This window comes from Amphiprion ocellaris, chromosome 9 (assembly GCF_022539595.1).
Source record: "Amphiprion ocellaris isolate individual 3 ecotype Okinawa chromosome 9, ASM2253959v1, whole genome shotgun sequence".
In the NCBI taxonomy this organism is placed as follows: domain Eukaryota; kingdom Metazoa; phylum Chordata; class Actinopteri; family Pomacentridae; genus Amphiprion; species Amphiprion ocellaris.
In genome coordinates, this window is record NC_072774.1 from 17145979 (window position 1) to 17162362 (window position 16384).

At 38.6% G+C, this 16384-nt stretch overlaps 1 protein-coding gene across 2 annotated transcripts in view; it reads left to right on the plus strand.

Annotated features, from left to right (window-relative positions):
• bbs9 (Bardet-Biedl syndrome 9) overlaps positions 1 to 16384 on the plus strand; it is a 179320-nt gene that overhangs the window by 39589 nt on the left and 123347 nt on the right. Inside the window, exons 14-15 of one of the 2 annotated variants that reach the window (XM_035948795.2) lie at positions 6185 to 6289; positions 16343 to 16357. In XM_035948795.2, coding sequence (XP_035804688.1) covers positions 6185 to 6289; positions 16343 to 16357 — 120 coding nt within the window. The remainder of the gene's footprint in view (positions 1 to 6184; positions 6290 to 16342; positions 16358 to 16384) is intronic. The other variant, XM_023271681.3, reaches the window with a different exon arrangement.

Genomic DNA, 16384 nt, shown 5'->3' on the forward strand with positions numbered 1-16384 from the left:
TTAATACTTATGGAAATTTAACCACAACATTCAAATCCAGTAACAACACTTATTCTTGTTTCATTTCCGAAGTAAGCTTTCAAAACAGAACATTTTATCTCTCTGGATGAGGATAGACAGACCTGACACAGCAGTCCAACCTAAGCCTGACCTGCATAGGTCAAAGCTCAGTGTTTAACACCACACTGATAGCCACTTATTGCTGTTTACTGCTGGACGTGACTACACACCAACATTCACAAACTCACACAGGTAAGCCATTAAATCAGGAATGTAAAGGAACAATTTTTTTTTCAGATTTGTCTTCTCTCAATGTTTTAGTTTTTATATTATTTGCACATGGCAAGGAAAGGATAGTGATAGACGCATGCTCCTTCCGCATCTCCTTGTGTGGTATAGATCCCCATCCCCACCCCTCTTGACCTCTGACCTCTTCCGAAAAGTCAGTAGTCAGTTTAACTTGAGCTGTCAAGTACTATAACCTGAACCCTGATAGCTGCATGAGGCTGTACTTCACAGGCACACACACACAGACTGTCTAAACAGGTACAAGAACACACGCGGCTACTACATTTTCCTTGCATTTACCAATTTAAATCAAAATGTTTGCAATTATTTTTCTGCTTTGTATGCAGAACTTTTTACCACAAACAGCAAAACACAAATAGCACAATGCATTTTAAGGTAAAGACAGACATTTCTTGCTTTAATCTCTGCACTGCCATGAAATTCAAGCCCATGAACTGCATTTAATGATAATTCTAGTTTAGCTCAATGTGATGTATTTCTCATTTGTGTGACTGTGTGAAGGTTTTACTCACCACTTTTGTTCTAAGCATTAGAGAATATGAGGACTTCCTCAAAACACCATGTATATCAGAACAAATGTTATGTTACAAATGTTATGTCTGAGTGAACAAACCTAAACATGACAAGTAGATGCCTGGAATGATCAACTACAAAGGAACCTCATGTAGTTGTCGTCCGGGACAAATACACGCAGTTTACATATGTGGTCTGAGGTTATTTTTTCCAATTAGCTTCTTCTGTTGGTCTAAAAATTGTAGCAAATAAGTGCCTGCAAGTCTCCAAATGTCAAGAACATATGCTAGTGTTCATGGTTGGCAGGACACATGCATTCTAATCCCTCACGAAGTGTTTTGCATGTTGTAGTCACTTTTTTTCAGCATATGGAGAGATGTTCATTTGCCCCAGTCAGTCACTTCCTGAGTTTCCTTAAAAGACAATAACCACTGTGAAATATAGCCCTAAAACTGTAAATAAACTGACATGCAAAGATGAACATGCAGGGTGATTAGGTCAACCGGCAAGCTGGTGATGTCGGATAGTTTGCAGATCCACATGCAGCTGGCTGCTACAGGCTCCAACTTTGTGTTATTTGGTTGAACTTAGAGACAAGTGTTTAAAATGATTCAAATAAAAATGGTTTATTTGGGCAGCTAGGAGGCACTTACGCTGCTTATTCAGATGTGAGCTGCTTCATGGGTCTTCCAGAAATGCTCACATAAGGCAGTGAAAGAAGGTCTTGTTGAACAGAGGAACTAGTAGAGTTCGTTGTAATTACAATCTACTGTGCTGTCACATTTTCTTCCTGCAATCTCAGATTTAAACTGCCGTCGCTGTGTTTAGCTGTGTTTACATTGTGCATAGTCTTAAGTTCTCAACACAGATAGCCCCGCGCCATCCAGAACTTATCTGCAGCCTAGTGGATATGCTGTTTAATCCCCTTAGATCGCACAGAGCACACTAGCAAGTATGGTAAGGAGATAGAGAGGGAGATAAGAGCAAAGCAGAGATTTAGGTTAAACAAGGGAGGAATTGGAAGGAGGATAAAGAAAGTGCACTGAAAAAGTGGCAAAAGGAAAACACTCGGTGTGGATGAAAAAATACACGGAGGAAAGTCTGGAGAGAAGAGGCGAAATAAAGGTAAAGAAAGAGAGGTAGCAAAGTGGGGGATTTCTGCCTCCTTTGTGGAGTTTGTTTTTGTTGGCTGTGGTGCTAATGGTTTTAATGTGCTTGAGAACACTGGGACCAGTCTGAACAGTCTCACTGGGTTGGATGTCGAGGTCACACAGGCATGTTACCTGGCATTCACGGGTGCGACGCCCACAGCACCAGTCCAGATGTGCCTGAAAGTACGATGACAAGCTGAAGAGAAAAAGAAAAGAAGACAGAGAGAGAAAGAATAAGAGAGAAGAAGAGGGATTACTTTGTGTCTTCTTTGGTCTTGTTTGTTGGTCTTAATGGGCCTGGGAACCCTTAAAGCACTTAAACCAGTCTGACCAATGTGACCTTCAGGGCACACAGGTTAAAAGCCTTCTGCTGACAGACAGAATGACAAGCAGGGGGGGAGCAAGGAAAGCGAAAAGAAAGCTAGAGAAAAGGGTAAAAGAAAAAAAAGTGGAGGAAAGAGTGAGAGGCAGGATGCAACAAAGGAGAAAAAGTGGAAATGAAAAGTGGTTGTTAGAGCAAGACCAATATTGTTGGCTATTTTTGGATTATCTCAGATTTGTTGGCTTTAATTAGGGCTGCAATGGTTTATTTTTATTACTGTTTAATCTGCCATTTAATTATTATTGGATTCCTTTCTGAATAATTGAATACTCATTTAGACTGCATTTTTAGATATTTTAGTGTTGTCCTGGTTCTGTTACTGCTATTCTGGCAGGCGTATTAATGTCCACCTCTTATTTTTGTTGTATTATTGCAACTCATCTGTTTTGTTTTTGTTTTGTTTTTTCAGACTAACTTGTGTCTGAAGTCAGAAATTCACATGTGAATGTATATAAGTGACTATATTTATGGAAAATGTACTCCAATTAATTGTGCATGCACTTTCTATTTTTTCACATACATGAACTAAATCAACACTAGTTATTACTATTTTTATGTAGCTGGATAATAAGAGAAGTCTAAAACAAGTTGCATTGCCTCTTAAACTCTCAAAGCGGAGATTTTACCAGCAAATAAAAACTAATAGATCTTTGACAAAGTCAGAACACCAGCCCACTTCCAGATTTAATGTCTGTCTGACAGGTTAATTACTCAACTTTCCAAATTTTCACCAAGTTTTAGGTAATAACTCACTAATAACCCAACGGACAGGATTAGTTTGACATTTTTGGAGTCATGTGCTGGAACTGTTCCTCCACTGTGTCTATAGAAAGAATTAGTCTGACTCATCGGATGTGGACTGTAGTTAGAAGCCTGCCATGTCCACCACATGTCACACTCCTCTCCTTCTGCTATGTGCGGTTACCGGTTTTCAAACTTCCCTTCGCTACAAGAAACAACAACAACAACCTTCAAGTAGCAACCTTCTTGCAAAATGACAAGTTTTGGCAAAGATGTGGGTTGCGCAATATGGCCGATCTGCTTGGGTGTTTAGGTGACTTATCCGTTTTAATGACAGTGCTCAACTCTCTGTGCGCAATGTTCCCCAAAACAAATTCCCCCTCAACGCTGTTTTGCAGGGACATTGTTGCTGCATCCTGGGCTTAGCACTAATCAACACAACTGTGATTTGTTTAAAGAAATGCAAACAGGCCAGAATTTTTTTTCCCCCTACAGCAGAATAGATGATGGGTGCAGCCAGACCATTGTCCAGAGCTGGGAAGAATGGAGTAATAGGGCCAGACCATAATTCAAGTACAAATTGTCATTTTCACATTTACATTTTGTTATCGATTAACTAAACGAGATGCAAAGTAGGCATATTTTTCATCTTTTGGACAAAGCCAGGCTAGCGGTTTCCTCCTGTTTCCAGTCTGCATGCCAAGTTAAATGAAGCTAACTGCTCTAACTTTATATTAAACATACAGACAGGGTAGTGGTTTCATCATTTCATCTCTCACTCTTGGCAGAAAAATGTCAATGATTGTTTCCTGAAAAATGTCCAACTATTCCTCAGGCTTCAGTGGCCATACAGAGAGAGATGTTTAAGAAGGGGATGTGAAAGAATGAACATAGAAAAGAGAGGAGAGACAGAATTAAAAGGAGCAAGAGGGGGGAATATTGTGGGAGATGGAGGACAAAGAGTGGGAGAAGAGAAGAAGGCAGAGAGGAGGTCATGTTGTCAGGGCATCTGGCAGAGTGTAGAGAAAGTCTCTCTCTGCTTTCCATCATTTATCTTCTCTTCTGTCTGTCGGAGAGGAGGAGGGTGTCGTCGTCTCTCCTTTCATCTCCTCTCATCCATCTTGCTTCCTCCTGCTCTGCCTATCCTCAGCTGAAGAGCTCACCCTCGGCTGGACAAGTGTGTGTGGTGAAGATCAGCGAGGTTTTGCACACTTCTAACTCACATTTAGAAATGCTCAAAGATATACATAGCGAGAAACTTTTCCCACAGTGTCTCCTCACTTTCATTCATTACGCCTACACTTGTACGTGCTTCCATTAGGACACATATACACACACATACTTGGGATTCAGTCACCTGTGACAGACCGAGCTCAGGAACATCACGCCCCATTACACTACCACACCGCCTTGTGTGCATGTGTGTGTGTGACGGCATGGAACCATTAGCTGTAATATATCCTTTCCTCTCCGTCTGTATTTGATCCCTGCTTTTTCTCTCCAGCGTGTTTGCTCTCTGTCTCCCTCCTTCTCTCTCTCTCTCTCTCAGTCTCTCTGTCTCTCTCTCTCTCTCTCTCTCTCTCTCTCTCTCAGTCTCTCTCTCTCTCTCTCTCTCTCTCTCTCTTTCTGTTGGTTTTGGGGTGTTTGAAGGGAAGCTACAAGTCGTCGCCCCTCTCGTGCTACATATAATTTAAGTCTCCTGTGTGTGTGTTTGTATGTGAGTGTGTTGTTAATCCTCTGTCTTCACCTTGCGTGGTGATGTTTAGCATGAGCTGTGTGCGAGCGCTTGTGTGCATGTGTGTACATTAAAGGGTCTGGTTTGTGTCGGCCTTACTGTATCCTGTTCTGTCCACACCTTGAAAACGCTGAGTCCTCAAGTCAGTGTGTGTGCTTGTGTACGACATTTGTTGACTACTCTGTTTTCGTATTCATCATTCACAAGAGAGCTTGAATGAATTCGATAGAAAACCTCACTCAGAAGTACAGTATAGTTTGCAACAGTGCAAATTACTGAAAGGGGATTTCTATGATTTTGTATGGCACATTTATACTACGTCACATAAGACTAAAAAGAGACAGATTTTTAAAGGAATATCAAAAACTGACAGAGAAAGTTAAAAAATTTCTGACTTGTCGTCCACAGTGTGGGAAAAGCTTCTGAAACCGTGAATCTAATACTTCTTTTAAGCATATTTACGAGTTTACAGTTTAAATTATGTTTACATGCTTCAATGTTCAAGAAACAAATTTTTCTCATACTCTGCATTGCTGCAGCACCACTTCTTACTCACATTTCTCTGTTTGAGGACACGCCAAACTAGCCACTAGGCAGGTGTTATGCAAATGTGTTACATGGTGACATAGTTAAATAACAGAAGAAAAGCCTAGATATCAAAGAAGGCTTTTCAGGAAGCTGTGTTTGCAAATTTGCAGACCAATTACATGGACAAAAATGCTCTTTATGATACACGAAAGGAATAGGAAAAGAACATGAAAACATAGTATGAGTTCGTTATTATGGCTTGATGGTGCCTTTCAATAGTGACTCCATTCCTCCTGAATGTGTTGAATTCTTCAAATTGCACGCCTTCAGTTTTTAATGCAGTTTAGTAAATACATATATATCCCAAATCCAACTAGTTCTATCAGAATTATTGTTTCAAGCTTTTCTTAGTACAGAATAATTTATACAACTGTTCTCAGTGGAAGGGAATTACTGTGTGACAAAAATACTTGCTCACCCCATTATTTTTTTTAATCATCCCTATATTTTCAAAAAATCCAATAAAAAAATAAAATGCCTAAAAAAATTCCCTTGAATTGTAGTATAAATAATATAGTATCATATTGTGATCTGATATCTGATAGGCTGGGTCCAGGGAGAGATTAACATGATGCTAACATATTATTTGTTATTTCACTTCACAAATCTTGTAGTAGAAGTAGTGGTATTTTTGTAACACATTTTACGTTCCAAAAAGACCTCAATGAGAGATTGCATTGACAGCTACTTAAATAATGACTGGACAGATAGCAGCTAGCTGCTGTTTAGTGTCAGTGTTAACATATATTTGTTCTCTCTCCTCAGGTGTCGGCTCATCCACAGTTGTAGCGTTTTCGGCATTCCTCAATGGCCGATACCCTCCTGCTGACCTGACCGGTGACATCACTGTGTCCTACAGCTCACCGACAGGTAAAAACGCTTGCAGGACATTTCAACCAATACCTTGAATTCCACAGTAAAATCAGGAAAGCAAAACCCTTTTTTCTGAAAAAATGGATATTAGTTTCTGTCCTAGAATAAATCCAGCATATCTCTGAACTTTTTGAGTGTAACAGTGTTGAGTATTCACTTGTTAAAAATACAGTCGGATTGTCTATATTAAAAGCTTTATTTATTTACATATTTACCTCAAAATACTCTGTTGACAAGATACCTTTAGAAAATTGAATATAATAAATTACTGTATCTGATGTTAAGTTCAGTTGAATATAGCAGCTCTGACAACACTTTAGTGCTGTAAGCTGTTTGACACACTGGGTACTTTTCCCTAAAGCTGTAGCATTTCCTGCTTGAAAAATCTCCTGTTGATACAAGGAGTCATATCAACTAATCAGTTTGCCAAGTATATGAGAGGGTCTCCGGGAAGTTGTACTATTTTATAGATTTTTTGGGGGTCTCTGCAGTTAATGACACTTTTAAATCTTATTCCATGTTCAGGCTGAACATGTTGTTAGAAGAACGTCCTCATATGAATCATAAATATTTTTAGCTTTGTTTGCCAAACCACTGAAAACATTAAAGTCAAGAAATTCTCTCTTTGTGCAGTGGGCCAGAAAACATGCTTAGTCTGAAATTCTGTCTTTCTGTCATTCTTTTTCATTTTTTATGAAACGATTTATGCCAGCTCATTGTAACACTGTGACAGGCTTCTTAGAGAAACTGTCTGACAATGTGCGCATTTATCTGCAGCTCGCTCTTTTTCTAATGTGACTGTTGAGATCCACTACCATCAGTTCTGATCAGCTATAATATAGCCATTATGGCATGCACATCTGGTTTTACATCATTTTGGTATGAAAGGACATGAGAGGTCGCTGACTAACAGTGATAATGTTCAAATTTAATAGGAGAGCTGGCTAATATCTGAAATGTAAAAACAACATTAGTATTAGAGTCATTGTGAAGTTAGCTGATGTCTGGTCTATAGCTTCATATAGTTGGGGTTTTTTGACAGTACTGAACACCAGCTGCTAACAGAGTGCTGACTTGACACAAGGACATCTGGGCTCTTTCCAGACAAGCCCAGTTCATCCCCCTGCTGCCTCCAGGCATCTGTTTCCAGGCCCTGCAATATTTCTGGAAGATATTACTTTCCTATGCAAACCAACAAAACCACTCTTTATTTCAAATGTCACAGACCTCCTTAAAAAAAATTTAGAAAAAGATTTATTTTAGCATTTGTTCAGAAATCAGGTCATGAAGAAAAAAAACCCGTGTTTTCATGCTATTGTTTCCTTTGGATTACATTTGCTTTGGCAGGCCTCTGTTGGTGGAACAGTTTCCCCTCCCTAGAAGCACATTTAATGTGAAATGTCTGGAAATATTAGGAAGTATTTCTTGTATGTTAAGCTTTATTGTGATGCTAAAAATAGCAGAAAATAAGGAGTCTGGAGGATTTCAATGAGCCTGAGAAGCCAAGCAGCTTTGGTTGAGCATGTAGGGAGCTGATCTTGTGTTTCAGAAGGGACCTTCTGGACTGTAAGTAGAACTATAAGAGGTTTATTAGAGGTTGGAGGAAGGAGCTGTGTGACAGGATGGAAAAAAAAGCGAACAGAGGCGAGGTACAAATGGAGTTAGATGAGGGGAAGGAGGTAAGGAGGTGAGTCATACTCAGGTAGAGAGAAGGTGAAAGGGGAGAAAAGTGTTCACAAATGAAGGTGAAGGATTTTTGACTGAAGAGAGGAAAGCAGGCAGAAGGAGAAGTATATCAGGATGGAGATGAATGAAAAGGGGGAACAGAGAGGGCACGTATGCTAAAATATGGACCAAAAGAAGGTAAAGGAAAGGGAGAAGATGTGAAGGAATCTAGGCTGGGACAGGAAGGGAAGTACAGTCAAATACACAATTCATGGTCAAATGTATGATGACCTTTGAACATTACAACTATGTCTCACTGATTTTGTCGCTGTAGTGACTTGTTCCCATTTAAACATAAGAGCATTAGTCCAACGTCAGCTCAATACCAGTGTTCGATGACACACGGTGTTTCAGTTCATTACAAAATGGTGTTGGATGGAAGGATCAAAATCCATGCTAATAAAGATTTCCTGTAATGAAACTAAAAGGCCTCATCCAAATCTAGACAAAAGGTCCAGATGCAAAGTACGTGTCAACATACATGTGGCTATAAAGTGTAAATTTGGAGTTTAGCGTAGTGTCCATCCCGACAGACTAAGATGGACATAAAGCTGGCGTGATACTTTCAGGACATTCTAAAATGGTATAGTGAAATTAACAGATCTGGATACAGTCATCATACTACTGTTGAAATAATAGCTATTTGGGAGGAATATGTATAAAAACTTTAAAATTTAATTTAGACTAGTTTTGATAGAAGCCCAGGTGTTACTTTGAATCTGTAAATCATTAAAACTAAACCAGCTTACCTGATTCTGCTTCAACTAATCCAGCAATAATAGAAAACTTGAGTATTTCAACAAATTACATTTCAGATTCTTTTAAAATATAAAGTGAATTACTGTACCAGAATGGCAACTTTGTAAACTGACATTCAAATGCTGGCATTAAGCATGTTAACAATTTCAGATTCAATTATCACACAGCACTTTCATGTTCATGCTGAATATTTGGTCAAAAGTAGTGACAAATAATTTATCTTATATACACTGATCAAAATTGGTGTCGTTTCAGCCTGAAACCAGTGCCACAACCAATATTCACCTTAATAAACACTGCCATTTTAAGTCAGAAGAAACAAATACTGACTTGAAGCAATCCAACCAGTCATACTTTCAATGTCAGTCAAATTGGGTTTGTTTTCAGCCTTGTCACTTTAGTAATGATGAAGTCACTGGAGACAACAACACAGAAGATACTAGAAGCACCAAATGGATTTATCTATACAAGAAGTCCACGTTTAAAATCAGAGCCAAGTCACATTCAGACCTGCTTCTGCCTTTAAACATGACAATTCCATAACCACCTGTTTATTTCTCATTAAACAGTGACAACAAAGTGCTTATTTTAACACAAACAATGACCTTTCCCTAACCCTAACCAAGCTGTTTTTGTAGCTGAACCTCACCAAAGCTTTACCCTAGCACTGTCACATCATGAAAGGTTTGGTTATTTATTTTTCAACTACGCTTTTTAACACCACCGTTAATCTGTGGCATATGTCCTCCTGCCCTGACATGGGTCATATTGGACAGTAGGGACAAGAAAACAAAAACCTATGTATTTTAGATTGGATGGATAAGGGGTTCATGTGAGGTTCATGAGCAGATCATTGAGAATCACTGCCTTAAGCAACACGCCCCTAATATTGCAACCCCCTGCACTGTTTTCAGTCTGAATCTCTGCTAACACACTCCTATCCCAGTCCTATCTCCTCTAAACCGATCTGAACTGCAAAGTGGTCATCTTTGAAAGCCTGAGTGTAGCTGTGGTTGTATGTGGTTGCAGCTCCACGGTTTTGTGTTGTTCAGCGCAAAATCTGTGGTAATGCCTCATCTCCTCTCATCCTCTAAATGCTGTCCTGGCTTGGAAGGAATGCATCACTTTGTCTCTATTACTTTCCTTCTCCCTCCACTCCCACCCAGGGGTGATGATTAGGCCTTCACACCACCCACCCCTCATAACACCATCCCTCCCTGAGGCTTCTTTGCCCTTCTTTAAGCCCTACAAAGGCTTTGACATTTAAGAAGACTGTTGACTTCTTAAGCCCTTCAAAGGAGGCTTGACGGTGGCAGGAGTCGTTACAATCTAGAAAGAATTTCATTAGTGCCCCTCTGTGATTTTCCTAATACCCTGAGAGTGGGCTTTACATAAACACACTTGAGATGGATCAAGTGGTCAAGTTGGCATTTACAGTACATTGTTAGCTCGTACACAATGGACATTTTCATCAGAGCTGTCAAAGATAAGTTGGGACTGTGTGGATACTTTCCATAAAACACAGCCAGCCATGATTCATTGGTTGCTAAGCCAATTTGTGTGGAAACCTAGGAAGCTAGTTGGCAGTCTTTATTGTTTTCTCCTGTTTTATTGAACCTGCCAGCATGACCAGCATCTCCATATGCTGCTGTCTCCAGGACGTTGCAGTATTTTTGTTGGGTCTTTCCTCTTTCAACAACCAGGTCTGAGATCCATTTCCAAGACTGGTGTTTTGCTCGTTACCTCTTCCATGCAGATCATGTTCTGAGCTCCCTTTGTTAGTGTTCACTGTATAACAACAGCTTAGTAAAAGATTTGGAGGAATATAAAGGCTCAGGACAAGGAACAAGTGTTTCAGTTGTCTTTACAGGATTGCTTAACATTGCGAAATAACACACTTTTTACCTTTGTTCCTAAATTCTCATGAGCTCCTTTTATTATACAAAATTGATACATACACTGTAATGTGTGTCTCATTGTGTGTTTCTTTGGTATTTGTATTTGAATGTATTTATACAGATGGACATTAATTATAATCTTTACTTGATTATTATCCCTTCAAGGCTTAGACATTTTTGGCAGAGGGTTCTGGTTTTTGGGTGTTTCCAGTTTTCAGTTCTATTTAATTGAAAATGGTATTTACAGGTCTTTAAAAGCTGGATTTAGTTTTGTCAGCAAAGACCTAAAAAGATAGGATTAGAAACTGTTACTACTAATCTGCCAGACCCTTTTTTATTTATTTTTTGCTGGTTGGTAATACTTGGCTCGATATGTTTTCTTAAGTTATACACTGAAGGTGCAACTGTGGGGACAATATATTGTGTGAACAGGAGGCTGTTTCATTCTGTTTATGTGAAACTGCTGCTAACATCAACAAACTTGCAACAAACACCATCACTAATGCTAACGAGAGAAACTATGAAGTTCATCATCTTATAATTTGTTAATTTAAGAAAAAACAACTCAATGAAATACCTGTTTTCAGTTGGTTAATGTATCTTTCCAAGTTTTGCAGTTTGTTTGGGTGCAGGCTGTTTTAATTTAATTGATTTTATCATAAATATTTTTGTTGCCTGCTGCAATGACATACTGAAAAATGTGAAATAATGAAGAATAGTCCAATAGTCTGTATTTTCTCTGGTGGGTTTTCATTGTACTTTCATATTTTGGCCAGTATATTGTGAAACAGTTGTAAAACTAATTTCTGTCTAAGATTAAAATGGTATAAAAAGGTCAAACAAATTTAGAAAAAAAAAGCTTAACTTGGTAAATCCTCAAAAACCCTGACTGAAAATTTCAAATCAACCAACTAATTTCACCTCAGACATTTTTTTAAGAGTGCTTCATGAGGGTCTTGCAAAACCTGTTGAGTGCTATTGAGTTTTCAGTTAAATTTTTATGAAGAATTTTGTTTTTCACAAACTGACAGTTGAGCCATATTTATGAGCCACTTCTTTCCCTACAGTTGAATAGACAGCATAGCATTATACCACAGGGAGGTCAAAGAACAGTTCAGTGAGCGGCCCTCGTGTATAAATGCAGACAGAAGTGTAAAAAAAAAAAAAAATCTTTAGACTCTAAACATCTGTTTGAAAGACAGTGTCTCACAAGTGCACCATACTTTCCCCTTTCTTAGTACAAAGTCCCTCATAAATGAGGGTTTTGAAAATGAGTCAATAAAAAATATAATCCTGCCGTTTTACTCCTTCTGTTAATTCTGAAGACTCAAAAACACTGATTTGCAGAGAAAAGGTGTCTGGAAACTGTCAAGGAGGGATATTTTTAAGCTGAGATATTTTATTTCTAAGACTCTGAAAAAGCAGTGAAAACAGTTTGGTGGATCTGTAGTTAATTATACAAAAGAACACCTTCTCAACCTCCCCAGTTATTATTGATATAATAAAGGCTTGCAGTCATGAAACATTAAACTGTGTTTTTTTTCTTTTGCGCCAGCTAATGGATCCAGAATTTCACTCATTTCAGCCAGTCTAATTTCTCAGCCGTTATAGGAGATTTCAGAACAGGAAAGACTGATTGAACACTGGCTGGCGAGGGGCCAGGAGTAGCTACTGTGTGTGTGTAAGTGTGTTTGCTGTGAGAGCCTTCTTGCTCCATTTGACATGTCCTTTACGTTTTACTGGAGCTTTCACTCAACATTGATACTTTTAGTTCTTTCTTGCTTTCCTTTTTTTTTCTTTTTCTCCCTTCCTTTTTGTGTTGTTTTAGCCTTTTTTTTCTTCTTCTTCTCCCCCTCCATTTCTGCCTTTTCTTTCTTTTCTTTGGCAGTCTAGAGTAGTAATCTGAGCCCCAGACAAAGTAATGACAGGAGTTAGCGTTTCAGGATCTGATAATGCTGTGCAATATGAAGATATTATGGGGATTTGTTGGTATGCTGTTGATTATATATTTGAGAAGGATCAGCCATCAGTTTGCTTTGAGACTTTCTTCAGTGCTACTTCACATGAAAGGTTTGATGTAACAGTGCTGTGCACGTTTTGACACTTTAGATGTTTGACAAAATTATTTGTCATATATGTTATATATTTTGCAATCAGAAATATCATATATTTTCAAGCATTACTTTTACAAATGCACAGATATTGCAGCAAGAAATTTGCATGTTGTTAAGGAAAATCGGTGACCATGTTTTACGTTGTTTATGTATTAATAAACAACAGCATTTGTCGGTTGAATTGAAATCATTAATTGAAACTAAGACAGATCTATATGGGGAATAAAATGGGGAAAGGGACAACAATATTGGAAACAGTAAGGGCACATTCATCCCCAACTGTTTAAGCAGTTTGACAGTGTCCATGGATCCGCTACAGCATGAGTGCTTGTAGAGTTAACCACATTAGCTAAGCTTACGTCGTGTTGCTACTACTGCCATCAGAATGGTAAACTTATAGACCTCATCCAGTGAAAATCAAGTTTTTTACCTTTTTATATTCTGGAAGGCATATCATGAGCAAAACAAAAAAAGCACTCAGAGAGCACAGTACTCCGCCAAGACTGCTCAGTCGTATCATTTCTGGCTGATGAGTCACGATAAGACTGCAGCGGTGGATTTGTAGTACGATCGCAATCATATGATCTTCAGCAGGCAGCTGGCGTAGCATTCATTTGTTGTCATAGTTACAGTGACGCCATGCCGCTATCTCGCAATGATATAGAAATCAAATCCAGGAATTCAGACTATAAGCCACAAAACTGCGACAACCTAGTGAGGTGGTCCTTATGTCATTTCTGACCTTCCTTGAAAATTTCATCCAAATCCGTCTGTTTGTTTTTGAGTAATGTTGTGCACAAGTTTTTAAAGGATAAATCAACAACTGGAGAGGGATTTTAAGTGAGAGGCCAAACTAGAGGATCTTTACTTGACATTTGGATCTATTGTGTGGGAGCATTTTGGGTTTTTTTGGTTGGCCACAGTGAAAATGGAGAAAAGAGATTTGGATTGGCTGAAAATTCCGCCGGTGTTCAGCTGAAATCAGGCACATATGTGGAGATATTTTGAAAATGCTAAGTCATTTACATTGGCATTGCAGAAGGAGACACGCACACAGTGGAAAGCAACGTCTTCTCCCTACAGCGTTCAAAGATGCTCTCTCTGCAGGGTTAGTTTTTGAAATTTATATGAAATTAACTGATATGTAACAGTATTTGTGATATTGCTTTTGAAAGCATATTGATTTAACAGCATTTTTTCACAAGTACCTAAACCTTTGGCACAGTGCTATATATGTGAGATCAAACCTTTCCTAAACATCTGTTTTAATTAGTATAGGAAAACAAAGGAAGTACAGTGTGATTTCAGTTAATGATGCAGTGTTTGGGCTGAACCATTGTAAAACAATACATGTATTGTTAGCGTCCCGAAAATGCGGAGTGAATGAAATTGAACTTTTAAAATTAAATATCAGAATTTTTACATTAAAGGCAGAATTATGACAGGAGAGAGAGTGATCGAGGCAGAGTTATTACAGGAAAGCGAGTCAGCCATAGGAAGCGTGACTTTCGTCAGGTTTAATAAGACGTGAACTTTTTGACTCAGCACCTCGGTGCCTTTTCATTGGCCTGCAACCTGCCATCTGCTTCTCATTCACCTTCACAGGAAATCCTCTTTGACCAATCAAATCAGAGCTTAATCTGCCAGACTTCTATTGCTGTGGCCTAAAGGTTAGAGAAGCAGCAGACTGACTTTATAAAACCCAGAGCAGCTGGGAAAATATGGCACCAAGGAGCACGGATAAGGGATGCGCTCCCTTCACGAAAAAAAAGTGTCAGTTTTGAAATCTGAGTCTTGCTTTTGTAGTTTAGTGTTACTTTTTCTGCCCCTTCCAAATGTTGTTTGGCAGGTGCTCAGTTTGGCAGATCGCCTACAGACCTCTGTGTAGGAGAAAATTTAATTTGTTACCTTCCACATCAAGGTATTGTAAAAGTGCATGCACACAAAAAAAATCCATCAAAATTAAATATTTTCATTTGCATTGGCATGCAAGCACAGCATGACCACTACAGCATGCACAGACCCAAACTTGTTAACTTGATGCTTACATATAGTTTAATTTCTCCATAAAGCAATCGAGTAACTCACAGTGATACAATTTCAAAACAGTTGTGGAAGCTGGAAAGTAGCTGAATGCTACTACCAGCTTGCAATGCAGTTTCATTTGCACTTCATTCAGCAAGCTGTACTGGAGAAATCATTAGTTTTTATGTCTAGAAGGATTAATGAAGGCTACAACTTGAACTGGGTGCATTTGGTTTCTGATAACTAAGAAAGAATTCAGGAAAATTGTCAACAGAATTCCTCTTGAGCTAGACTTCGCTGCTCTGATGGCAAAGCTCATCTTGATGGTGGAGTCTGGTCTGTCGCAAAACTTTGCACTCAACAGTTCATTTAGGATAATATGTAAATATAGACAAAGCCGTCTAAAAGAAACAAAAAATCTGGAAAACTGGAGTTTGTGTCCCTTGTGGTACCATTATTTTTAGGCTTCGACTCCGTTGTCACTCATGTTTGCTTTCATTTTCATTCAATGTTTGTTTAGGTTCAGCCAATGAAGGTGTTAAGTTTAGTCACCAAAACTACAGTTAGGTTTGGGAAAATGTTGTGTTTTTGGCTAAAACAGGAACCTTACACAGTATGTTTAAAGCTTCCTCTCTATTTTCCTCGTTAACAGTGACAGTTCCAGCGTTGTCTGTTGTATAACCAGTTAGCTGAAAAGAAACGACAGCAAAGCAACACAGTAAATGGCAAAGGTGTTGATCAGAAACTTATTTGTGATACGTCACAAAGAAATTCAATCCAAGAATACGTTTACAGTATATGCCTCAATCCCTGAGGACATGATTAAGAACACAGTTTAGTTTCATTGGAGTGTAACTTTTGAGAGATGGGGCTCCCATACATACTGCAGTTATTCACTGGCTTATCGTCATTTTCCTGTACTTGTTTTTGTTTGTTTGTTTGTTTTTGTTTGTTTTTTTACATTTCTGGTGTCATGACATAGCCATGTTGAATTAGTGAGTACAGATTTAGCAGTGTATCTGTGAGAAAATGGTTTTAGGGTTAACAAATAGTTCTCATTTTCTAAGGTATCCTCACTTCTTTCCAACAAGTTAAAGTCTTGATACTGAACTTTTTCTCAGGATAAAAGTCTTTCTGTTGATTTTGTCAAACCAATTTTCATACTAACCTTTTGACTATTTAGTTTTGGATTTGAATGTCTTATCGCATTCAGAATCGCTCTGGCTCAGTCAGGTGGCTGCGTTCTCCTGCAACTGTACTTTCCAAGTGTATGAGAAGGCAAGCTCAGCACTTCCAACATTTCTTTAAGTTTATGTATATTATCCACATACAGGAAAATGGAGGTTTTCCCAGGGAATTCCCCCCCTTATGTTCAAACGTCAGAGCCCAGTTCTTCCAATTTTCTGTATTTATTTGAACTGAATAAAAGTAGACGGGAGTGGTTCCTCTTTCTCATGCTGTTTCTGTTTCTCTGATCTTTCTGAGTTTTCTCTTTTAACATTTACCTCTTCTTGTCTTACTTTCTGCAGAGCTTAATCCCAAAGGTAAGTGTTTCATTGGTAGAACTGGAT